Genomic DNA, 26,070 nt, shown 5'->3' with positions numbered 1-26,070 from the left:
GCAAAATTATCGTCAATCATTATTAAATTATATTCAACACAAACATAACAGCGAAAAATAAAGTAAAGAGAACATAGCAATTAGAACAGATGAAGTAATACGTCTTCGTATTTGAGGTAAGCCAAGCTATGGGCTCAGACAAGATTAAGAGTAACAGCTTTGAAATCCTCCGTGGAATTATTACTTTACGACGGATACCAAAGGATATTCTCTACGCTTCTTTTATATTTCTATTCGTTCAACGTTCACAAAATCGATACAAAATAACTATTAACATACAATTACATTATAAACGAACTCAATTGAGAATTCAAGAAAACCACTTACAATTTCTGTTACGTTAAAACTCAATCTGTAGAGAAGAAAAAAAATAGAAACGTTGATATTTGATAATTATCACTGCTCTTACATAAAAAATATTTGAACTGAAGTTTATTCATAGATTATTTCTAAATGAATTACGCTGAAGAAAACCGCTTACAATTTCTGTTACGTTAAAACTCAATCTGTAGACAAAAAAAGACAAAAAAAAAATATAAACGTTGATATTTGATAATTATCGTTGCTTTTACATGGAAAATATTTAAAGGAAAGTTTATTCATAGATTATTTCTGAGTGAATTACGCTTGCAAAGGCGACGGAAGGTGTCCAATTTGTAGAGCAGGAAGCTTCGCAGAATAAATGTTAGCCTGGATAATAAGAAAACGGATAGAGGAATTACCGTCAATATTATCGTCTTCGTCATCGTCTTCCTCGTCGTCCTCGTCTTCGCTGAAATATTCAACGGCGGTGGCGGTGGTTACATCGGTGCGCATCTGTTTCATGGAGGATGCACGATCGGACATGAGCATTTTTCCACGATGGCTCAGGGGAGCGTGCGTCAGAGGACCACCGGGGTCCACCACCAATTTCTTGTTTTTTATTAATATTCTATAGCGCAACTGAGACGGCGATGGCAGCTGAGGATCATCGCCGAAGTCCGTCTCGAATAGGAATTTCGTCACCAGTTTTTCGCCAAACACCGACTGAAACAATATCGAAAGACTTTTATTGTCCAAGAGGGTGGGGAGTCCAGGTTTTCCTTATTTTCTCAGTAAATATATTTTTCCTGGATGCAATATAACGCGAGAAGTAAGAAATGTGGAAATAGCAGTAAAGAGTATGAAGAAGAAATTGTGAAAAAATGAGAAAGATCAAGTGTGACAATTATTTTTCTATTAAATTTTTAAATATGCAAGTTTTATGGGCAAGTTTTTGCAAAATTCTAGAGTAGATATATTCAAGCAGTTTAACGATATAAAAAATTCTTTTCTTGCAGTAAAACAAAAATATATCATTTATATAATTTTATAATGTTTTCTAAGTACATATTCTCAAAAACTTCTCATTCCTTTAATACATTTCTTTCATAAATAATTAAACTACTTTTGCATCAGAATGGAACCGATTTTTTCTGTCTAATTGTATTTATTTCATATTCGATTATATACGATGATAGAAACATCATGAATCGCAGGTATTATTAATAAAATTAAGAGTAGCGTCACTCAACGAACTTCGTGAGTGCTTAACAAATAGTACGCATAAACAATAATTTTTTATTCCACTTAAGTCGATAAGAAAATACAACCTACTTGAAATATTTGCGCCATTCGAGCTTGTTGAGTCTGAGAACAATGATTCTCGATCGAGAGAATCACAGGGTATGGAGAACTGACGAAAGCACTTCTATCAATCGCCTCCACTACCGAGCGAAATGGTATCTTGGTAGTGAAGGTGTGGCCATGGTAAATAACTGGGGATCCATCATCGCCGTCCCAGCAGTCGAGTTCTACGCACCTACATCCTGTTAGCAGTACCTGAAAAAGCAATTTACCGTCACGCGAGATGTTCCATTTCGCAGATTTCAATTATTGCAAACATATCAAAATCTCCAACTCGAAGCCCTGCATCCGCAACGCGGTACAATTAACTCGAGTATTTCCTGTACGCGTAACACAAAACCCCGTCTCGTTTGCGATACAAAAAATACGTGGAAATGTTTTTTCTGCTCTAAGATCGGAATCTGTATTATCTAGCTGGGAATCTGAAACCCAGTACTCTCAATTAGCACAGTTCTGGAAAGAACCTTTCATTATAATGAAATTTTGATATTTCTACTGTGTGTTATTTTTCGATACGGTTGAGGAGGAATTAATTTCTAACAAAAATGATCCTCAACGACTTGCATTTATTATATGGTTATATTTTCAGTGATGAATTGGGAGATGAAGGTGTTAAGATTGTTCGATAAATTTTTTGTAAGTCTGTCCCTTATTTTCAATATTTTTTTTAGAACTGACACGAATATTGATGGAGACTTTCAACGAGTGGTGGGTCTACTGGGTGTGATTTGTTGCTAGGACAAGAGGATTTGTCGATTGCCATTTTACGAAAATTCTAATAAAGTAGAAGCCCTTAAACCATCAGTCACTCGCAGGTACCAGAGTTTACCCTCGAGTGACGCACACGGGAATTCCTCGTGTCCTAATCTTTGGCCGTAGCAAGCAATAAATCCAAAGCGCACCTTGATTTGAACAAATACTATTGCAAATATACGTTTTTTTACACGAAACGCTATTTCCAAATAAATCTGTATTCAAGATTTAATCAGACATTTAATCGTGCAATTTTATATCAGCAAAAATTTCTGTGAAACTTATAGTTTCGAAGATATCTAAGGCGCTAACAGTTACTACCCCACCCTGTATATATAATGAATGAATTTTTTATTTACAAAATTCTTACAGTTTCAATGCTAATACTTTTTTATGCAAAGGGTTTTTTTTTTATTACTGATGGAATTGCAAGGGTGATAGAAGGTTAGAAGCTTTTGTTTGGACAGCATTGCTTGGTACAAAGCAACTTTTTTGGTCCATGTGCATTCCGTAGATATCAATAACGTTTCCGTATCCGTCCAGTGACGTTTCCGTGACTAACAAATAAAACCATACCTCAACATTTCACAAATATTTCAGATTTCACTGTATAATTACATAATCTAGATTAGTACGAAAGATAAATTCGACTGAGCGAGAATTATCGTCGAAGAAGCTCTCAATCGCAATGGGTTAACATTCTCCCACGATAGAGAAAATTCTTGCTCACCTGAGAGTAAAGCTGCACCGAGGACTCTCCTTTTAGCTGATGGCCCGTTAAATATGTGTTATGCGAGCTGGCGATGTAATACTGGGACAATGGCTGTTGCATTTCGGTCTCGGACGGTGTCGCGTACTCGTTTGGGAAAGCATAATTGTCCTTGTCCATCATGTACCGTGCAAAGCCCTCGAAAGACAAACACCATTGTGTGCGTAGCGTTGGGTCCGGCTCGTGTCGCTGGAATCAGGGCAAATCGTCCCGGTTGATTGTCTTACCCCCCCTATATCTTTGTACGCCATTGTGCTACAACCGCATAACCTTCGGACAACGGCGTATTGTCATAATCGTTACACATTCCGTACATATATGTAATTCGAGGCCAGCAATGGCCTGATATGTCAGGTGAATATTGCCAGGTATGATTTTCTTTACTACTGAATACCTAAATTTTGTTTTAACTTAAAGTGACCAGATGTTTTACAATGCACTGTGCGACAGGCGTAAAAGAAATGTTCCATTTTCTATTATCGTGTGAATATTGCAAACTATAATGGAACAAGGGCAGTCATGCAAACTAATTAAAATTAAAACATAAATATAATAAATAAAGATATAATCACTTTTTTAGACTATGAACTTGTTTCAACAATTCATCAGTTTCTGATATGTTGTTACAGGAATATTTATATCAAGCCCAGCATCGACTTTGTCAAAATGTATATTAAAATTAAAATATAACAAATAAAGATATAATCACTCGCATGTTTTCAGATTATGAACTTGTTTCAACAATTCATCAGTTTCTGATATATTGTTACAGGAATGTTCATATCAATCTCAGCATGGACATTGTAAAAATGTAAATAATTAATAAACCTAAAATTTGTTCACCTAAAAGACAAAAAATTTGTTCAATGTGAGACACTTTGTAAGACAAGAAACGCAAATGTGGGACAGTCCCGTCTAATGTGGGACATCTGATCACTTTAACTTAACTACAATTTTCAGTTCTATCTAAACTATTAACATCTATGATATTTTTAATCAGAAAAAACTATTGCACAGTAATTTGTCTGTTTTTCTCTAATGTCTGAAGTGCATTCTTAGCATTCACCATGCAACATTCAACCCCATTTTGAAGTCGATAGCTTTTAATCTACCTAATTATTGACTCGTCATGTTCTTTACACTTGCATGTTCGATTTAATATAAAATTCATCTAAAAAAATTATTACTTCATCCTAACGCGATTACTATTCTCGTAACGATACTTTTAAGGACGATTTATAAATAATTAAATTTGTTCTGTCTTTTATCGCAATAAGGAATTAAAGTAGTTACTATAATTTGTAGCTTGTACGAGGAATGTATTAAATAAATAAAAGTAAGATTGAGTAATCGAGAAACGTGTTGAAATATCGTCAGATTTGAAAAAGAGATCGATATGGTCGATTGTAAATCCTGTTTATACCTTGACCAGCGCCTTGATTTCCTCGTCGGTCAATTTCTCTTGCTGTCGAGATTCCAAAAATTTTGTGAACGTCGCCAGGGTAATTACTTGGGATTTCGATGTATCAACTCCCGAACAATTGTTAACGATACTAGCTGCGGCTACCGCGTCGAAAACCTGCTTCTTTTGTAGATTACTGCTGGTTTTGTACTCGTGGCAATCGATGGTATTATTCCTCGTCAAAAGACCTGTTCACAAATATTTTGCCGTTTATATTATTGCTACCACGCGACAGCGAAAGCGTTTTTGCTCAATCTGAAGATTACCCTAAAAACTTTACAGTCTACACACTTATTTATACTGTTACTAAATTCTAATAAAATGTTTCTATAACAGGATTACACACATACACAGTTTGTGATGTATTGTATAAAGATTTTGCAAATATTTAATTTATTTTAAGTTGGACTTGAATTAATACATCAACCTTCTTGCATGTAAATATATACCGTGTCATTTATTAAAGCAGTTAATAAAATATTGTTTGAAGAGATAGTTCTTTGTTTTGAAGAAAAAGAAAACAAACTTCTGATAAAGAAATCTTTCTATTCAAAGGAATGAAGATAAAAGTTTCACGTACAAAAAAAAGATATTACAATTTCTGTAAGATAAATTTTTTTTTTTTAAATAAGAGCTTTCCATACTTCCAAACAAAGTAAGGATAATCGAGACGATCGAGTTTGTTGCATTATACTGTATACAGTGGAGATAGCTGGCAATGATAAGGATACAGCGAATGATAATAGGGATGGCTTCTCAAGCACGGGAGGGTAAATTTGTACAGCTCTGGTGTATCGGCTGATCGGCAAGCATCGTTGTCGATCGATGAAACCAAGTGGGGAATAGGATCAGTACGAAAGGAGATTGGCAGAGAGGGTAAATCCGTGTGCCATCTTTCAGTCGCTTCAAACTAAATGACCAGCAGATTTGCTTTGGTAAGTTTCGAATCGAGGCATCTAATTAAACTATAACGAAGGCCAAAAGATCTATCCAGTTGAGATTGGTACTTGATATAATACCTAGAAGACGAAAGCCTATTAGTTTTCGTATAATTAACGACAAAACATTATCTTATCTTCTAACAGTATCTATTAATAATATCTATTAACATTTACAAAATTTCGTCTCATCATCGAAGAATCCATTAATGATGCAACCAACGAAGATGACTAAATATTCAACAATATTCTATATCGTTCAAATGATTGAAGTTTAAACAAGTAAGCGTAGATCAAAAGTGAAAATAATCTGGTTATCTTTACTATATCCGAGTAAGGTGTTATTAAGATTCGAGATAACAGTATCTATTAACATTTACAAAATCTATAAATAGTATTTATTACTACCCATCAAAGAATCCATTAATGGTGCAACCAACGAAGACGATTAAATATTCAACAATATTCTATATCGTTCAAATGATTGAAGTTTAAACAAGTAAGTGAAAATAATCTGGTTAAAGGAGTGATTTATACGAGTGTACCCTTTCCTATATCCGAGTAACGTGTTATTAAAATTCGAGACGTCGATCTTGTGTCTCCATCTCTTTTAGAACTGTCGACGCAATATGCTGACACGAAACGGGCAGCTTTGAATCTTTAAACGCATTTCCCCAGTAATGCGATATTTGTCCCTCTTCTCGCGACAGCCGCGCTCCTCTCGCCTATTTTCTTCCCACGGTGCGATGCACGATCATATCGCAGAGGTAAGATGCGATCAAAGACTCAAAGGTACCTCTGCCCATCGGCATATTGCGTTGATCGGTTTAGTCTACCGCTGCACGAGGTATAGGGTGAACTGAAACGAAAGGAATGGTATTCAGAGACCAAAGCAAGCTGAAATCGTGGAATAATAATAGGCTCAATGTCTTTTATGCGAGAAAAAAACGATCTCCAAAATAAAAAAAAAGAAAAATGGATACTAATATGAAGATATGTATTTATGTAAGTGTTTAGGGGGAAAAGAGTATGGTTACCAAATTTCAGAAATTTCTTAGTAATAAAGTCTTAAAGTGTATAGTTACGTTTGATTATAATTAATGGGATTTTTTAAATGTCAGTGTAGTACTATGAATTTGAAGCACAAGAGGAAGCATTTACTGATAGATGACACGTCGTTTAGATGAGAGGTCGTACAGATTTTCAGATAATCGTATAACAGATGTTTGAGTGTGGCTATGTATAATGGCAAAAGACGGTGAGACAGTATGACGCATGACGAAATTTGATGCGACTACTTGGACACCTGCGTTTCATTAAATTACAGGCTTTTATGACTAGTGCACACATACTTGATGGCCTCTTTCAAGTCCTGTTACTCGCGAAAACGGAGTATCAAACGCAATTTCGTTAGTCTCGATTTTCCACTTATTCTGGCGTCTGGAAATCAACCTTTTCGTTTGTACACAGTAATCGAACACTCTGTGTACAACTCTACTGCGCTGATGGAAAAGTGTTCTTTACTGGACAGATCTTTTGCCGCCCGTTTCCTTTTGTAGATACTATATCGTTGGTTTTCAGAGAAATAGCGTCCACTGGGTTTCGATTAGCCTACATCCATCTGTGTGGAGGATTTTTGGAAATCTACAGGTATATTAATTGCTTTTTAGGAAAGTTTTTCATTAAAAAACAATCATTATTTTCCTCTCTTCTCGCAACTGTAGTCAAATGCTTTGAATGGTATGCGTATGGTAACGATGTAACTTTATAAATTATCAAAATGTAAAATATATGCGTTACTCTTCTTATTTCATCCATAATCTTCCAGAAGTTTGTTTACCATTTAACCTGAACAGTACATGCAAGAATGTGTATGTGTTCATCGTCAGACAATTGTCAGGATTTTCTGTCAACTACGTATGCACGATGCCAATTTCACTCGCATATCAATTTCGATTGGATATGGTGAAGAAAAGAAAAATCGAAGGAAACTATATCTACGTTAGAAAATGTGTTTGGTGTTGCAAACTGACCAATTCGTTGAGGAGTTGCATCACTGGTTTGCCTCAAGACAGGCGGTCGTATACTAAAGTCTCTCAAAGAACCGTCGCTTTGGCTACGACACGTGATCGCCAGCTGCCCGAACAGGTCACGTAGATCCTTTCTGGCTCTCAAGCTGAACGAACGGAACAGCGCAACGAACTCGACGAAGTTTAACTGGGTTTCATATATTATAGAAGTGGTGCGTGGTTTCACTTGCGATGGCGGTTCTATCCCACCTGACACTCCAGGTCCGTTCTTATCCTTGTCTCTGGCGACGCAGAATAGGCTGCGTGAACAGCGAGCGAAAGAAATCAATGTCAGTTTTGCTTGTATCGGTATCGAGTTAGATGAAATTGCCTTTAAAATATCGAGAAACGTAAACGAGTTTCAAATGTAATCAGAATATAAATATAAAACTCATCAACTTTGGATCAACTTTAGCCATTAGAGCTTTCGTTTCATCTATTGATCCAATTACGCTAGCATGCGTTCACGTGTTATATAAAAAGTTAGAAAAATACATATTTAAAACGTAATACTGTAATTCTATCGCAATTGTTTGTTAGAAAAAAGTGAACTAAATATAGAAAACTATCATCCATATCGTTGACTATTTTATCAAACAAGAATTTATCGTTTTGCAACGCAACTAGCAGCGTGACAATAATTCTATTATGAAAATAATTGACAACGTCACGGGTAATCGAGAACTACGAAGAATTCTAGAATTCGAGTCGAGTTATTGTATTTATTGCCAAGGTAGACGTTAATTGTTCTCCGCGATATTCCCTTTGGCAGGTGAACACTGTCGGAATTCTCACCTCTGAAAGCTGGAGTAAGGCAAGTTGGAGCTAATAATTCGTTCAGCAGATCCGGGAGGACTGCGCGGGGGAACTCGATCCCTGCTGGATCGTGGGGATGCTGGTATAATTCTCGTCAAAGACTCTCTGCTACCCGTAATGTGCCGAAGAGGAGTCGCTGATAACCCTCCCTCCGAGGACGTAATGTCGTATTGTTTTAGGCTCAGATCCTATTTCAAACGATCGTAAACCGAGCTTACTTTTCGATGTAATACTAATACTTCTCAATATAAAATTAAATAGTTACTTTTCGCTGTAATACTAATACTTTTCAATATAAAATTAAATAATTACTTTTCGATGCAACAATTTCAAGTCGAGATATTAAAAATGACAGAAATCTCACGCGATTATATTTGGACCAGGTAATTGAAATGATTTCCGTTTTTATGCACCACAGATTAGATGAGAATAGACACTTGCAGACATAAAAATGCGATTATAAAATGAAAAAATATTAGTAAGACGTAAAGTGTACTCGTTTTCTGGAGTGATAACTTCAAAATAATTATTACAATTATTTCTTGCGTCAATAACTGAAGAGTCAATTAAATTTTGAAATATCGTACTTAAAAATTTCATTCTACACTACTGATTATATTAATCATAAGTGTTTTAAGAAGATTGTATCAAACTTTATCACACGCAACGTCCACGCTATGCACTAAATAAATACATTTAACAAAAAACTGATTAGCTTACATACAACACAAACACGTTTCCCTGCACAATTAAAATTTTCTGCTCATAGACGCAAAAGATATTTGTTTCCTAGGAAGAATATAGTTTCTCGAAAGTTGAATTAGATAAGAAAACGTACGAACCTTTGTTAACGCGTGAATATTGCCGATGGATTTCGTTTTCTTCCCTTTAACGTTTGGTTTGCGTAGAGTGCTGCTACTCGTTGGCGAAAGAGTCCCGATACTTTCAGTCGTGGACCAATCGCGACCGCCAAAGGCTCTTATAGCGTCAGCTGTCATTGGCTCGAGGCAGCCTTCCTCGAAGTAAAGCTGAAGATACTTGTCCTTCAACCATCGCGATCTACGATCCGTTAATTGTTGTTGCCGTTTTAATCCTCGCAGTATCCAACAAAGACCCATGTACCAAATTCTGAAACAATTGAAAACGATACGTTAAACTCTGTTAAATTTAATGTACTAGCAATAGATAAGAGTAGCTGTTTAATTAAGGTTGACGCAAGATTTACATAATCTCTGTAATTATTCGGGTTCTTGGAACTATTTTCAACAATTGAAAACGATACTCTCTGTTAAACTTAATGTACTAGCGATAACAGTAGCTGTTTAATTAAGGTTGACGCAAGATTTACATAATCTCTGTAATTATTTGGGTTCTTGGAGTTATTTTCATAGCTAAATTATACAGTGCAAGGCGATACCATTACTGTACACGATATACATTAATATTATACGTTTAATTGCATTATTAATCATTGAAGCATCAGAAATTATTTTTTCAAAGAAATAAACGGAAATTTTAGTAAAAGTGCGACAGAAATCATATCAGTTTTAATGGTAATTGTTTCCTAAGCGACAGTGGAAGCTGTTTGGAATATTTAAATCGATTACTGACTGGAACTAAGTCGATTTATATCATAGTTATTATTTTCATGAATCTATTGTTATGTTTCTGCCACTATGATTTTTCATCGATGCATATCACATTCGCACAACTAAAATGAAAGTGAATAAAATTACAATTTTGCTCGTTAAATAATTTAAATCTCTTATTGTGTAATCATTAACAGAAATCTTTAAATCACATATTTTCTATATTATTTAAACAAATTACTTTTAACTCTCTAAAATTTTATTACGTTCGATGTGCCCTTCATTTCGCTAAATAATTTCTACGATGCAAAAACGTGACAAAAAATAAAAATAAAAATATTCGTACGTTAAAGAATCTGTTGATGATTGAAATCCTTAAGTTTAATAAGTTTCACAGAGGAAAGTTTAAATTCTGATGTGCAAGCAGAGTGAAATCGATGATTGAAAGCAAATCAAAATGACAGAGCAGGTATTTCAAATCAGCTTCCTTCTCAAATAAAAAAAATGAACGAAGCACGCGCGCCTCTGATCGACGTTTTACGTCAGGGTTGTTTAAGGAAGACAACAGTCAAGGATATTCACACGATTGCTTCCCCTCCTAAGCTTTTAAAAGCCCGCCCGAGGGAGTCGAGCTCGTGCAGCTCTGCTTTATGAATAGTGACACATACAGGGGTTCCACTTGAAAAAACTAGTTTCCTCGAACTTCCATATTCTTCCTGCGCATTTATAAACGAACTCGAAGCACGGTTATATAATGCTGAAAATAAGGCTTTCGATGGACCAATACTTCCATTCTTTCTGAGAACACGAGCGAACGATTGGACCAACGCACTTTTCTTCTGCGTTTCTGAGTAATTGCTTTCCAATGTTACGTTGAGTTAAACTTTTCTATGTACTGTTATTTGCCACTTTTTGCTGCAGATCGACTCGATATTCTGAAAACATTACAGTTGCTTTAAATACTTTTGGGAAGAGGAATGATTTTAATATTTGCAGAAGTAAAATGAGAGAATTGGTTGTAAGTAGATTATCATATTTCAATTTGTAGAATATAATTTTGAATAGAGATAATGTGGAATATTTTGGACACAATGCTTTGGTTACATGTAGTTAACTTATCTATGGATTATCATTGTTGATAAATGTAAAAATTGTGTAAATTGTTACATAATCAGATATATGTATATTCAATTAATTTGCAAAGTCTACTTTCTGGAAAGTAAAATCTTGTACCAAAAAAATTATGTTGTTTACAGTTATTTCTATTTATATTAATCCATAGAATCTGTATCAGTTTGTTTGTATTACTATTAATTTATTTTATAAAATAGTAATTTATTTTATAGAATTAAACGATATGTTATTTTACATTTAAGAGGTAGTACGATTTATATTCACGTGAAAACGCGGAAACAGAAGGATACAATGTTAAGCTTTTCTTATGTGCAACCTGTTTAAGCGATGATACTGCAGATTAGAATGGAAGAAAAATCGCGGATAATACAATTGCGTTCTTTGCTTTCAGAACATCAGAACGAACATGTAGGTTAAACTGGTGTTTCAAACAATATAACGTTATACGATTATGTCAGCAAAAGTATTCAACAGAATTATAAAGTATTTTCAGAATTACATTATTTTTACGTTGCGTTAAGTAATAATAATAATTATAGTATCATTATAATAACACTTCGAAATAGATCTTTTATTAATTACCTTTCACATTCCATTTATGTTTGTCATGCAGATTGCAAATTTTATTTTTTAAAATTTAGATATTTAATTTCTAAAAAGTTAGATATTTTACTTTTAAAAGAATTATTTTAAAAATTTAGATATTTTACTTTTAAAAGAATTATTTTTAAAATTAAATATCTAAATTTTAAAAATAATTCTTTTAAAAGTAAAATATCTAAATTTTAAAAATAATTCTTTTAAAAGTAAAATATCTAAATTTAATCTATCTAAATATCTAAATATTTTACTATAAAAAAACTGTGAGAATTGTAGGTGTTCGAATGCTTCTACGTGCGAACTCAATTGTTGATTTCATTATGTAATATTTACTGTTCTAGCGTGGTATATAGGGATGGAGATATCGTTTGTAATATCGTAGCATCACACGTGCCGTTATCTGGAGTTATTGAATCGTAGGAACGAATAGGTAGATGCGTTCGAAGAGAGAAGAAAAATAACGGGGAGCAGTAGTAACTCTTCCGATTTGTTTTGTTTGTAATAGTGCTATATTTGTCAATTCAGATGGACTCCATAAAATACCTGTTTTATACGCGATTCGCAGGCTACAACAGCGGCGTCGGTTAAAGGTTTGTCGTAACGATATATTCTCTGCGCGAAAAAACCGAGCAAAACATTTCTGTGATCTAGTGCCAATGCGTTCGTCCATTTAACATGATCCAAAAGCAATTTCTCATAAAATGTGTGCCGTTCTGACTGCTTTATTTGTATTTTAAATTTTATGTTGAATGTAAGTTTGAAAAAACGATAAATTTTTGAGGTTTTAAACAGATATAGTTTTTGAAATAAAAAATTTATAATATTAAGAGTTTCGTGTTATTATTCGTAATAGTTGAGACTTACTAAAACTGTTTAAGTATATTTATGGAAATCTGTATCTGAAGTATCGAAAACAATTTTTATGGAAACATAACTCTGTTATGTAAACTTGGTCGAGCGAGACATTAAAATTTATAAATATCGCGAGAACTTTTGAAAATAAAATTTTTTACTTGCGAAGAGTAAAATTTATACGCGAGAGTAATTTAAGTGATAAAATATGGCATGTAGACGAACACAAATTCTCGCATAGTTTACACAGTTTGAAACGATAAACCGATAGTTTCCAACGATTAATTCTCTTTCAATTAAGCTGGAGTTGCAATATAAAAGTTATTTTTTAATTACACGTTTAATCACGCTTTACTGCACGCCGTGAATACATGAAATTATCAGAAACTGAGGACTAAACCGAACGATCCAGTAATTTAATTATTAATCACTATGCGTACGTTCAATTATTCGATGGAAATGCGTTTCGTTATCGATGAAACGTATCTATTTGCCATTTTACGAAAAGTGGACATTGTACATTACGAATTCGCACATTCTGTAAAACTTTGTTCCAAAGACGTTTCAATGGACAAGCTTCGAGCGACATGCACCCGAAAACTACTTCAACAATACTTCTAAAACTACCTCAAAACTTACACGTGTTTCAAAGTTGTTGCAAAGGTAACGCAAAAAGAAGTCAAGAGTTTCTGGAAGGACGGAATTTTCAAGTAACCAGAAAAAGATGAAAAGAAAGATCGTGAACCAGAATAGCACCAATACAACTTAACAAAATTGCCCACACAATTTAACAAAAAAGTGTATACAAAAATTTAAATGTACAAAATTGCTTTCGTCGCTTGAAGATACGATTTCAGTTGATTTGTTTTTTGGTACCATAATGAACAAAGCATCGCGAAGTCCAGATATTAGAAACATTAAACTGGTGCCAACGCCGCTGAGATTCGTAAACCGCACGAAAAACGTCGCACAAAAATAAAATCACACAAAACAAATCGCACAAAAACAAAATCGCATAAAAAAGGAACGCACAAAAGTAAAATGGCATAAAAAAGGACCACAAAGAAACAAAATCACAAGAAAAAGAACCTCACAAAAGCGAAATCGCATAAAAAAGAACCACACAGAAACAAAATCGCATGCAAATGTACCACACAAAAGCAGGTTTTACTGTTTTATCGTTTGTGCTACTTACTTGCTGAGAGTAGGAGGGCAAAGGAGAAAGATCAGTCGATTGTCCGGCAGGCTGGAGCCGTACATGAGGCCGATGCATGAGTCGAGGCCAGAGAGGCCGTACCTCTTGCAGATGCTCCTGAGGTCAGCTTCCCTGTCCCGGTCGCAGCAGCCGAACATCACTTCCTTCGCTGAGCTCAGGTCCAGATAGCCTTCCTCCAACGTAACGGAAGCGCAGTCCGTCTGCTGCGTGGTATACTTGCCCAATATCCCAACCGGCACCGTGTCTTCTGGATTGGCAGTTAACGTGTACTCCGTAGAGGCTGTGCCACCTGGCTGGGTGGTTTTCAACGGGCTCCACGGTGGCTTCTCCCAAACGAAGGTGCCGCAAGCTCTGTCCACACGTGCGAACACCAAGGCCGTCCTCGTGGTGCCACCCTCGCAATCCCAATGCACCAGCGTAGTTCCATGATGCAGTACCTGTGATTCAAAAGTTCGATATTAATCGTTTTGTGACACTGTATTAAGATAATCTGTTAAGAAATACTAGGAAGATTAAAAAAATCCCAATGCACCAGCGTACTTCCATGATGCAGTACCTGTGATTCAAAAGTTCGATATTAATCGTTTTGTGACACTGTATTAATATAATCTGTTAAGAAATACTAGGAAGATTAAAAAAATCCCAATGCACCAGCGTACTTCCATGATGCAGTACCTGTGATTCAAAAGTTCGTTAATCGTTTTGTGACACTGTATTAATATAATCTGTTAAGAAATACTAGGAAGATTAAAAAAATCCCAATGCACTAGCGTAGTTCCATGATGTAATACCTAATTCAAGAGTTCGATATTACTCGTTTTGTGCCACTGTATTGGTATAGTCTGTTAAGAAATATTAGGAAGATTAGAAAAATCCCAATGTACCAGCGTTGTCCCGTGATGTAGTATTTGTAATTCAAGAGTTCAATGTTAATCGTTTTGTGGCACTGTATTGGTATAGTCTGTTAAGAAATATTAGGAAGATTAGAAAAATCCCAATGCACCAGCGTAGTTCCATGATGCAACACCTGTGATTCAAGAGTTCGATATTAATCGTTTTGTGGCACTGTATTAGTATAGTCTGTTAAGAAATATTAGGAAGATTAGAAAAATCTCAATGCATCAGCGTTGTCCCTTGATGTAGTACCTGATTTGAAGTTTCGACATTAATTGTTTTGTGGCTCTGTATTAGTACAGTTTGTTAAGAAATGTTAGGAAGATTAGAAACTTTTCTGCTCTTCCTTATATTTTAGAGAAGATTAAGAAGATTAGAAACTGTTCTGTTCTTTTTTATAATTTATACGTTTCTGGTTGGTCAAGCTTTTTTTTCTTGAAGACGTTTTACTTTGTGTTAGTAACAGTTGAGAGAAAAGTATCGATCTGTCGATGGTATTGAACCAATAGCAGCTGTTTATATTTAGTAAAAAGCAGTTTGGATCCGATAATATTCAATTATTATTAGATCAAGCTACGCGAAGCTGTGGGAAAGGTATAAAAGAATTGCGCAATTAAAGCACGCCCTCAGAGGGGAATTTATTATGTATCTGACGTGATTGTGAATTTAAAACGTGAATGTCTACGAAAAAGAGTCATGTTAATTGTTCTCCACGTTGTATAAAGTAGACGCTTTACGAAGCCTCTTTTATCGTTTTAAACGGTTGTTTTTAGATGCTGGAAAACTCTGTTTGTAAGGGAGACCAGGGCTTTTAACAAAGAACACACCTTTGGGTAAATGAGGGTGAAAAGAGCTTGTTGAAAATTAAATAAGCATTTACATAAGAGCGTACCCTTAATTGCTGCCCCTTACCTCTTTTTACTTGTATTAAGCGATTGATGCTGGTAAGAAAAAAATTGTACTCGATGTTTAATTAATTAGAAACTTTGATCGCGGGATATCGGAAGTTTGTATTGTAAAGCAAAAAGAGAGCATAAATTTCTGGTACGTCGATCTCCATCTAACTCTTCGAATTCGTCTCAAATCTTGGTAATTTATTTCTAAAGGAAGAAAATTTAATTTACTGAAATTTATTTATAATATATTGTTCCTTTTCTTTTTGGTGTAGAGTTTATAATAATAATATATATTCTGAAAAATAGTTTCATTACGTTTAACACTTGTAATATTCTCAAGCTACATATTCATTTTTTGTCAAGAACAAAGTGTGTCGTGAACAATAAATGGTACGCTTAATTAACATGTCCAATGAATAAAACATGAATAGAATATTTGCTCAAATTTGGGTCAAGCCCTGGTAATTTATTTTCAAAGGCAGGAAAGAAATCAGTTTCACAGTAGGAATAGTCATTTCAACTACTTTAACGCGTAGCCCAATTTTTTATTGAAAACTCTAAAAACGAAATATTTTTCCTGACTGATTTTCGACGCGACTTAATTTCCAAAGTTTCTGTTTTAGCTAAGAAAATGAATAAAAACGGGAGAGTTTTGGTAGTAGGAATAATCCTTTCGACTGCTTTAGCGCATAGCTCAATTTTTTGTTTAAAACCCTAGAAATAATCCTTTCGACCGCTTTAGTGTGTAGCCTAACTTTTTTTTTCTTTTTAAACCCTAGAAACAAAATATTTTTCCTAACTAATTTTCGACGCGACTCAATTTCCAAAAGTTTCTGTTTTAGCTAAGAAAATGAACGAAAACGGGAGAGTTTTAGTAGCAGAAATAATTCTTTCGATTGTTTTAACGTATAGCTCAATTTTTTTTTTGAAACTCTAAAAATGAAATATTTTTCCTGACTAATTTTCGACGCGACTCAATTTCCAAAAGTTTCTGTTTTAGCCAAGAAAATGAGCGGAAACGGGAGCGTTTTAGACCGGAAAAACATGTCACGCAATTCGATCGACTGCAATCTCTGGCTATTAAGATAGTTTGAGCGGTGTCCATGCAGTTGCGGTGCACCCGAATCGTACTGCGGTCGCGGCCGCGGCGTGCATCGTGGCCGTGTTTATAACGCTGATGGAACTTCTAATGCATTTAGAGCATCGTTTATGCGGTCGACCATAAGTGCAGTCCCTATGAGTGCTTATAAAAGCGTGCGGGGCTAGGCGAAATTATTTAACTTCGTTGAAACGTGAATAGGTTAAGCGACGATGCGTTAGAACATGGCCACTCAACGATGAATGCCTTGGGAAAGTCGTTCATTCACTTTTCGTTCCTCATTCTCAATTAAGTAGTCGTATTATAAAGGAGTACCAAAAAAGTGCTTGTAAAACTGTTTAATTGATGGCTAATTTAAAGTAATTAGATTTTTTAACGTTATTGGTTTTACGAATTTCCACGTTATTGGAGAAAAAAGAAATTTTTCTAGAGCAACAAAATTTTGTTATAAAAGAACTAATTGTATTGTATTATTTTTTTTAAATTTCGACTTGTGTAAAATTTACAAATATCATGGTTGGATTATTATATTGTATAAGAGTAATTGCAAATGAAATTTAAAGAGTGGTTCAGGGTTAACTTATTAAATGCCATTAATAAGTAAATTCCTTGACGATAAGTTTATGACACTACTCTAAATACTGCAAATACTGCAAATTGAATTCAATACACGTGTTAAATCTATGGCTCACCATAATTATGTTAATATCCATTTCCATTTTTCAGAAATATCATACAATACAATGGCGAGAGAAGAAAAGAAATTTGCGATTAGCAAACAATATATAAATGGTAATTTCGAAATTATGTGCTGATTAGCGATAATTGGTGGTTATCCCCGTTGTACGTGACCTAAAGCATTATGTATCATCACAGGATTCCAGGTAGGAGATTCGATTTGTGGTTTTCGAACAGATTGTGGTTGTTTAATGTGATTGTTACCTTGGCGCGTAATATTAAAGAAAATATAATGCGACAATCACATAAAAATAATCTCTATTATCGAAAACTTTCATTTGTCAATTACTCTGTTACATAAGTGAAAATTGACGATCCTAATGAAATTTTATTAGCTTCAAACAATTCTCAGATAAGATCACGCCTGATTGTTTCGTAAAATCGATTGGAATTCCGAATTTTCGTCTTCGAATTCTCTACAGAGAGGTAATTAATAAAGAGGCGTTTCTTCAAAAGGATGACCCGATTTTCAGCCTCTGCCCTTCTCTTCCGGCGTCTTTCAACTTTAATCCCTTTCATCTTTAGCTCCTTTCCTTGTTTATCTCTCGATGACTAACTCTCTACCCCTCTCGCTCCTGCTCACTGCCTTTCTCTTACCCTCTTTGCCTTTTTCACCCTTTATCTCTTCCTTACGAATTTCCACGATATGTACCTGAGATGGCATGGCAAAGTCAGACCCCTTCAAGTCCTTTTCAACTTTAAGGAAACTACACCGACGATGCCTTTTATCTTAGCGCTGCGCTATGTCTATATGACAACTATGAAAGTGGCCTGGACGCTAGAATATTAATATTCCGAAATCATCCAAGGGAAAGGTCACGCGTCCTTCCTCGAACTTTGCGTCGTAAGTTGCATCTGCATACGAGTGACTCGACATAAATCATTGCAACTTGGAACATACTATCTTTTCTCATTTAATTTGATAATTGTTCGTTGGTGTACACCTCTTAACGAATTTATTACTTTATGCTTTGTACAGTTAGAAATTATGAATGTAATGATTGCAACTTGGAACGTATTATCTTTTCTCATTTAATTTGATAATTGTTCGTTGGTGTACGCTTTTCAATGATTTTATTAAATTATGCTTTGTACAGTTAGAAATTATATCGATATTTTACAGAAATGATTGCAACTTGGAACGTATTATCTTTTCTCATTTAATTTGATAATTGCCCGTTGGTGTACACTTTTTAACGAATTTATTAATTTATACTTTGTATAGTTAGAAATTATATAGATATTTTACATCAATAATTTCAACTTGGAACATACTATCTTTTCTCATTTAATTTAATAATTGTTCATTAATGTACACCTTTTAACGAATTTATTCATTTATATTTTGTACAGTTAGGAATTATGTAGATATTGTACAGTGGCAGATAAGATGAAAGTGTACCCAAAGAATAATTTACCATTTATTTACTGGTCAATATAAATTACTATATTCCTTATTGAAAATTTTTCAAAAACTACCTTGTTGGCATAACTAATACTAAAAATGAATAAATATGATATATAAATATGATAAATGTGTAAGAATGAATAATTTACTGCTTCTTCTTCTTTCTTTGCACGCTTACCTGCAAGAGGTGCAGATCCATCCCGGAGTGCGGCGCAGCGACGGGAAATAATGCAACTCCATGGTCGTTCGTGATTGGCTGTACCGGTTTGTAGGAATCGAGATCCAAATGGTAGTCGTTCTCATCGCATTCTTCGGTCATGTAGGTTTGCTCGATGGTGGTCGTATGAATGCTCAGCGCGCGATGAAGCGAGTCGGTTGACGCGTCTCTGCCCCGGGCGTGGCGGTGCTACGCAGAAATACAGGTGCTTCGTAAGTGTTTACAGTCATTTCGGTGTTTGTACATAAAGTAGCGTTTCCAGGTGCAAAGCTAAGTCGAAGAATGGAACGAAAGTGTTCTAGAACGTGGAATAGGTGAGTTCAAAGATTCGACGAGCGTGCTTGATTGACAATTACTATTATTGGCTATATTTGCGATAGAAACGGTAATAGATTATTTTACATTGACAAAAGAAGAAAGTTAAAAATCTAGAATGTCTACAGTTGTTTCAGTGTTTGTACATAAAGTAGCGTTTCCACGTGGAAAGCTAAGTCGAAGAATGGAACGAAAGTGTTCTAGAACGTGAAATAGGTGAGTTTAAAGATTCGACGAGCGTTCTTGATTGACAAATGGCTTCAGTGACCTATGTTATGGCTATATTTGCGATAGAAATGGTAACAGATTATTTTACATTGACAAGAAGAAAGTCAAAAATGTAGAATGTTTACAGTAATTTTGCTATTTGTACAGAAAGTAGCGTTTCCACGTGAAAAGTTAGGTAGAAAAGTGGAACGAAAATGTTCTAGAACGTGGAATAGTTGAGTTCAAAGATTCAACGAGCGTTCTTGATTGACAAATGGCTTTATTGGCCTATTTTATGGCTATATTTGCTATAGAAATGATAATAGCATGGTAATGACAAGCTAAGTTGAAAAATGGAACGAAATTTTTCTAAAACATAGAATAGTTGAGTTCAAAGATTCGACGGGCGTGTTTGATTTACAAGTGACTTTATTTCTAATAGAAATGATAATAGATTATTTTACATTGACACAAAAAGAAAAGTTAAAATGTAGAATCGAAGATGAGGTAGCTTCATTTCCAAAGAATAACAGTACGACTGTAATCGTGCGTGTAATCGTGTTTACACGTGTTTTAATTAATAACGCGTGGGAGCCACATCCCTATAAAGTTATTTGTTTGTTAGCCGTTACAAAAGCAACGCATGTGCATTGTAGTATAAAAATAACAATAGCCAGTCGACCGTAGCGTGTTTCTCATGACAGTTTCCGGTTGAAAAATCGATTACCCAATTATATAAACCTGCCTGTTCGCTCGACGAGGTCCTCTGAAATTTCTGGCTTTTCTCGAAAATTAAAGAATAGACGAATTGAATTAACGAAGATTTTTTTTTTTTAATCTGTAATATCAAGCATAGAACGTGTAACGAATGAAGTCAACGATGTTTCAGAAAATGTTATTAATGTACAGTTCTAAAAAAAGGATCTTTTGTAGGCACGTTCTGGGAATTACATTGTCACACCTTGTACATCCCACTTATCGTGCTATCGTGCAGTAAATGGTTTATCCGTCAAACGAAAGTACATTTCAATTTTCTTTTTTTTGCTCCCATTTTTAGCGTACATTTTTAATATGATTTTTTAATTTTGTAAACGCGTGTTGTCTTTCTGATGTTCATGAAATTCCGTTTTCTATTCAATATTCATAAAATCATTTGCAAAACAGAAGCAAGCACAAATTATGAAACGTTATAATTTGGATATGTCAATTTTTTGTCAGTAATAACCCCTTGAATCAAATGTATTGCTCGAAGCTAATCATTTTTTAAATAAAATAGAGAAGTTTTTATGGGTACATAAATTGTAAAACAGATCTTCTTATTATTTTGACAAAATTAATTGCACCACACTGCTAAAATGCAATATTCGCAATGACAAGATATACTTATCTACTAATGTATAATATATTGATATTTATTAATGTTCAAGGTCATTTGTATGAAAAAAAAATTATACATCAATATATTATTATTTGTAACATTGTGTATAAAAATAAATGATATAAATTTTGTGTAAATCAAAAAAGTATTGCTAGATATAAAAAAAAAATCTATCAAGATCATTAAAATTACGAAAAAGAACTAATTATGAAGATATTATTATATCATGTTTGTACGTGATTTTTATATCAATAATGCTGTCCAAGATGTTTTATTCACTTCGTAAATACAATAACGGCTGCTAAAGCGAAAATCTCGTATTAAAGTGTACATTTATTAAAGCAAATATGGTCATGAAATGAATAATGTGTCCGCGTTGATTATATTTTTAATGTAATACGAGATATTTAATTAAATCCAATGTTTGCAATAATCGTGTCAATACCACGTTGTGATAAATTTCCAATAATTATTATATTCTCAATGTACCACAACATTTTACCATTATCTTGTATTATTCCACCAAATTATTTTGAACTCTCTCTAATTTTGGACTCTAAATTAATTTTGGACTCTTTCTAATACTCAACGTGAGTTGTAATGCAAATGAATAAATTGATAATAATTAAATATATCGAATATCATACCATAGATATTAGAAATTTAAAAAAAATATATTTCAGATTATCCACAAATTTTTACAAAAATCATAATAAAGTTTTAAGTATTATCTGGCGGATTTAAAACAAATTAGGCATTTTTGAAGATGATAAGAAAAGTTGTAGTGGCCATAGAGTGGACAATAACTGTAACCATAATTTTTTTTCAGTTACTATCTACTACAGTTAGATACAAATTCTGTCCAGAGAATTCTAACGGGTTGCTAGATAATATGCAGCTGCATTTATTATTAAATGGACAGCATTGCCTGCTTTCGTCCTTTTCTCTTGAAATAGTAAAAACTGGTGTACCAGTTTCGCAATTTATTTCTACGGCTCGGTCGTTCGAGGTTTTGTTTCACACGAGGGAACTTCGTTCACCGCAGTTTCACGCGTTGAAATTGATATTTTTTGTCGCGCTCGTCCGTCGCATTTTCTATCCGTGTTTGCCTAAAATAAATGACGAGCGAACGACTCGCGCGGAAAAATACGCGCAGCCGCCAGATCTGATGCGGACGAATTTGTAAGCGGTTCATTTGCGTAGAAATAAAAACGCAACACTCGCAAACCGTTTTAATGCAAACATTCCTATCATCCTTCACGTTCACCATTCGTTTACGTTTCAAATTTAACACTAGAAAATATATATTCCTTAATTCATGCTTAAAAAAAAAATAAATAAATAAATGGTACTTTAATATCTATCGATTTTAAATATAGTCAAATATTCAGAAGAAGAAGGTTAATTAAAAGCTAGTCATGAGTTTATAGATTAGCCACTATTCATTTACGTTTCAAATTTAACGATAGAAAATATATATTCCTTAATTCATGCTTTAAAAAAATAAATAAATAAATGGTACCTTGATATTTATCGATTTTCAATATGGTCAAATATTCAAAAGAAGAAGATTAATTAAAAGCTGGCTAGAAATTTATAGATTAGCCACTGATTACGCCACAGCATCTGATCATGCAGATTACTAGCCAATGATAAGAATAAAATGGTAAAAAATACGTTAAGATGTGGACGAATTTGTAAGCGGTTCATTTGCGTAGAAATAAAAACGAAACACTGGCAAACCGTTTTAATGCAAACATTCCTTTCATCCTTCACGTTCACCATTCATTTACGTTTCAAATTTAATAATAGAAAATATATATTCATCAATTGAAAAAAAATAGAATATATATTAAGAATATATATTCATTAATTAAAAAAAATAGATAAATAAATGGTACCTTGATATCAATCAATTTTAAATATAATCAAATATTCAGAAGAAGAAGGTTAATTAAAAGCTGGCCATGAATTTATAAATTAGCCACTGATTATGCCACAGCGTCTAACCATGCAGATTATTAGCCAATGGCAAGAATAAAATGGTAAAAACTGCTTTACTAAGCTGAGAAAGTTGCGTGGAATAATTTGACAACACCGCAGGGAAATTACCTTATGAAATTCGGCGATTTTCTCGAGGACAGTGCTGGTATCGCGGATGGGAGTGTTCTCTTGTCTCTTCAAGGAACTGTTTCTCAAGTTCCATTCAGTGGACGATTCTGTGCCGGTATCGCTGACGATTTTCGTGGTTTGCTCCGAGGACGGTTGGTTTTCGGACTCTGCATCCTTCCTGATGGCGCGTGGCGACTCGCGTTTTTCCTTGTACTCGAACGAGCACTGAAACGGAAGTCAAATGTGTTTTCTCATTCCCTTTTGTTCTAACAACTCATTCATGTAGGCACAGAATTTGATCACAGCTGTAAATCGTGCGGGTAATTTATAAATTTAACGTATTCTAATCGGTTGACAGAAATATTTCAATATCACAATATTGGAATTTCTCTGGCATCAAGTTCTTCCATTATTTGAAACGGAAGTCAAATGCGTTTTCTCAATTCCCATTTGTTCTAATAACTTTCACGTAGGCATAGAATTTGAGCAGGGCTGTAAATTGTGCGGGTAATTTATAAATTTAACGTATTCTAATCGGTTGACAGAAATATTTCAATATCACAATATTGGAATCTTGTAATATCGGAATTCCTCTGGCATTAAGTTCTTCCATCATTTGCGGCTGCGCTTTATGAAACCTTCCAAGATTACTCGTACCTCGCACCAATGAAAAACAATATTTTCTTATCGACGTATCTTTGATATAAACGCGTTAATATTTTTCACATTACATATACGTTCTCGAAGCGAGTGAAAATTAATTTTAGGATATTATATTACAATTTTTATTGTAATATTAATTATTGTACTAATAATATCGTACGAGAGAAAAATATTTTTTTAACACTGAAAACACTTTGCAATGGTTCTGTATGTGTTAATGAATGAAAAGTTAATATGTAGTGTTAATATTTAAGGAGATTGCGTTAATTAAAAAATTTACAGAGAATCAATTTACAGATATAACGGTTTTATGTTTCGTAAATTTAGAATGATGTCTTTGCTGTGGCTCTACGAAGATATTTTTACGTGCACAGCTATACCTGTAAATGGAGGTACTCTGTACCAAATGTCGATCAAAATTTCATCAATTTGACCCATTAAAGTCCACTGTTCTATTAGTGGGGCTGAAGCTCCCGATGCCCGTTTGCACTTTGAACTTCGGTAAAGGCATTTGTTCAACGAATAGCGTATTGGATTCTGTCCGAGAGTGATTTTAACCGAATTTCCAAGAACCATCGACCAAACAGAATGATTGTCCTTGTAAATATCAAATATCGATGTAGTGTGTTGAACAAATGTACTGAGACGTTGGTTTTCTGTTTTTTTTTTTGTCAAAATAGGAAGGACGTTGATTAAAAGAAAAATATTATATAAAAATTTGCAACTGTTTTCGTTGAAAATTGAAGGCGTACACTATATTGTGCACTGGTGATGTTATTAAAATTAATATTATATAATAAAATAAAATAACAAATTAGTTATTTCACAGTTTCAAATAATTATGCATGCTTGTAATATAATCAATATTAAACAGTGATTTACGTATTACCAAATATAGTTTCCCTCAGTTTTCAAAGTTTGACTATTTTAGCAGTTGTAAAAAATTAGAATCAAAGAAAAAACTTAGTTTTTAAAGTTCGATTATTTTAACAATTGTTAAAAATTAGAATCGAACAATAAACTTAGTTTTTAAAGTTCGATTATTTTAGCAATTGTTAAAGATTAAAATCGAAGAATAAAAGGATAAACCTCGACAGTTCTCAAATTTTTTATACACCAAACATTAAACTTATCTAATCATAACCTCCAAATCAGAGCAACTCGTCATCATTAGCAACTTACAATATACCACTTTGTCTGCTAATAATGCACAAAGAATACAAACAATACTTTACAAAAAACATTTACTCACATTACCTTAATATTTATACACATATGCGCAATTGCAGTATACTAATTACATCTAACGCCATAATACTTGTATTTCACTTTCTCTTATGCACACACAATTCACTTAACACGCCCAATGAATATTGCATGGACGATGCTAAATAATATATACAATGGCAAAACAAGTATTCATTAATTACGTGAATATTGCTCATTAAAATATTCAAAGAACCCGAATGAATCCGAAGCGAGGTCAGCGTGATTCAAGGCGACGATCATTAGCGACAAGAGCAAGTAGTTTCCGCCGGCCTACAACCATCGTTGCTGCTGGAGGCCGATAGAAACCCCTAACCTTATCGCTGCGCACGTTCTCCCTCTTCTTTCTTCCTTCTCGACGATTCCTTCCTCGTAACAACGAATTACAACGAGTATTCAGCTTCGTACTTTCATAGATTATGATAATCAAGGCGTTCGTTAAAGGTTCGAGAACTTGAGATGACGTAGATTTAAAAAGGATGGTTTTGGTTACTTTACTATGTGTGTAAGTATATTATTAAGGTTTGCGTTTAAATTTCATGTTATATTACTATGTAGTCATTTACTAATCCTAATTGCTTGGGTAGTTTATAGATACAATGTATTTTAATTAGTTCAATTGGTGCAAAATGGCTGTTAAATGAAATAATAATGTCTTGAGTAATTATGCTGCAAAAAGTGGAACTGAAATGTATGCATATAATATATAAAAGTATTTGTATTTGATTATTATCAGGTGCAAAACAGCTATAAAATGAAATAATAATATCTCGAGTAATTATCTTGCAAAAAGTGGAACTAAAAAGTATGTATATAACATATAAAAGTATTTTTTATTTGATTATTATCAGATGTATAGGTTTTTCGGTGATCTATATATTTTTATGGTAATGAGAAACTATTGAAGAGGAGCAACTTTCTGCAAGATCCTTCAGAACCAGTCACAAGCGGTTGATTAATCCTTTTTGTTGAGAGAGAAGTTTTCTTTTGACATTTTAATGTCTGTTAAAGAAC

General features: G+C 34.0%; 2 protein-coding genes across 2 annotated transcripts in view; both read right to left on the bottom strand.

Annotated features, from left to right (window-relative positions):
* LOC143430864 (1-phosphatidylinositol 4,5-bisphosphate phosphodiesterase epsilon-1) overlaps window positions 1–26,070 on the bottom strand; it is a 38,570-nt gene that overhangs the window by 3,341 nt on the left and 9,159 nt on the right. The window contains exons 3-12 of the mRNA XM_076907334.1: window positions 23,128–23,352; window positions 19,077–19,304; window positions 13,843–14,300; window positions 9,315–9,600; window positions 8,452–8,660; window positions 7,621–7,916; window positions 4,611–4,837; window positions 3,149–3,376; window positions 1,636–1,860; window positions 723–1,026 (exon numbers count right to left, since the gene is read on the bottom strand). Of these exons, the coding sequence (XP_076763449.1) occupies window positions 723–1,026; window positions 1,636–1,860; window positions 3,149–3,376; window positions 4,611–4,837; window positions 7,621–7,916; window positions 8,452–8,660; window positions 9,315–9,600; window positions 13,843–14,300; window positions 19,077–19,304; window positions 23,128–23,352 (2,686 nt within the window). The remainder of the gene's footprint in view (window positions 1–722; window positions 1,027–1,635; window positions 1,861–3,148; window positions 3,377–4,610; window positions 4,838–7,620; window positions 7,917–8,451; window positions 8,661–9,314; window positions 9,601–13,842; window positions 14,301–19,076; window positions 19,305–23,127; window positions 23,353–26,070) is intronic.
* Window positions 15,150–26,070, bottom strand: part of LOC143430877 (thiol S-methyltransferase TMT1B-like) — a 257,467-nt gene continuing 246,546 nt past the window's right edge. Inside the window, exon 4 of the mRNA XM_076907348.1 lies at window positions 15,150–15,161. The gene's annotated coding sequence lies outside the window, so the exon portion shown is untranslated. The remainder of the gene's footprint in view (window positions 15,162–26,070) is intronic.

The sequence above is a fragment of the Xylocopa sonorina genome, chromosome 15 (genome assembly GCF_050948175.1).
Source record: "Xylocopa sonorina isolate GNS202 chromosome 15, iyXylSono1_principal, whole genome shotgun sequence".
In the NCBI taxonomy this organism is placed as follows: domain Eukaryota; kingdom Metazoa; phylum Arthropoda; class Insecta; order Hymenoptera; family Apidae; genus Xylocopa; species Xylocopa sonorina.
This window is presented reverse-complemented; position numbering and strand designations above follow the sequence as displayed.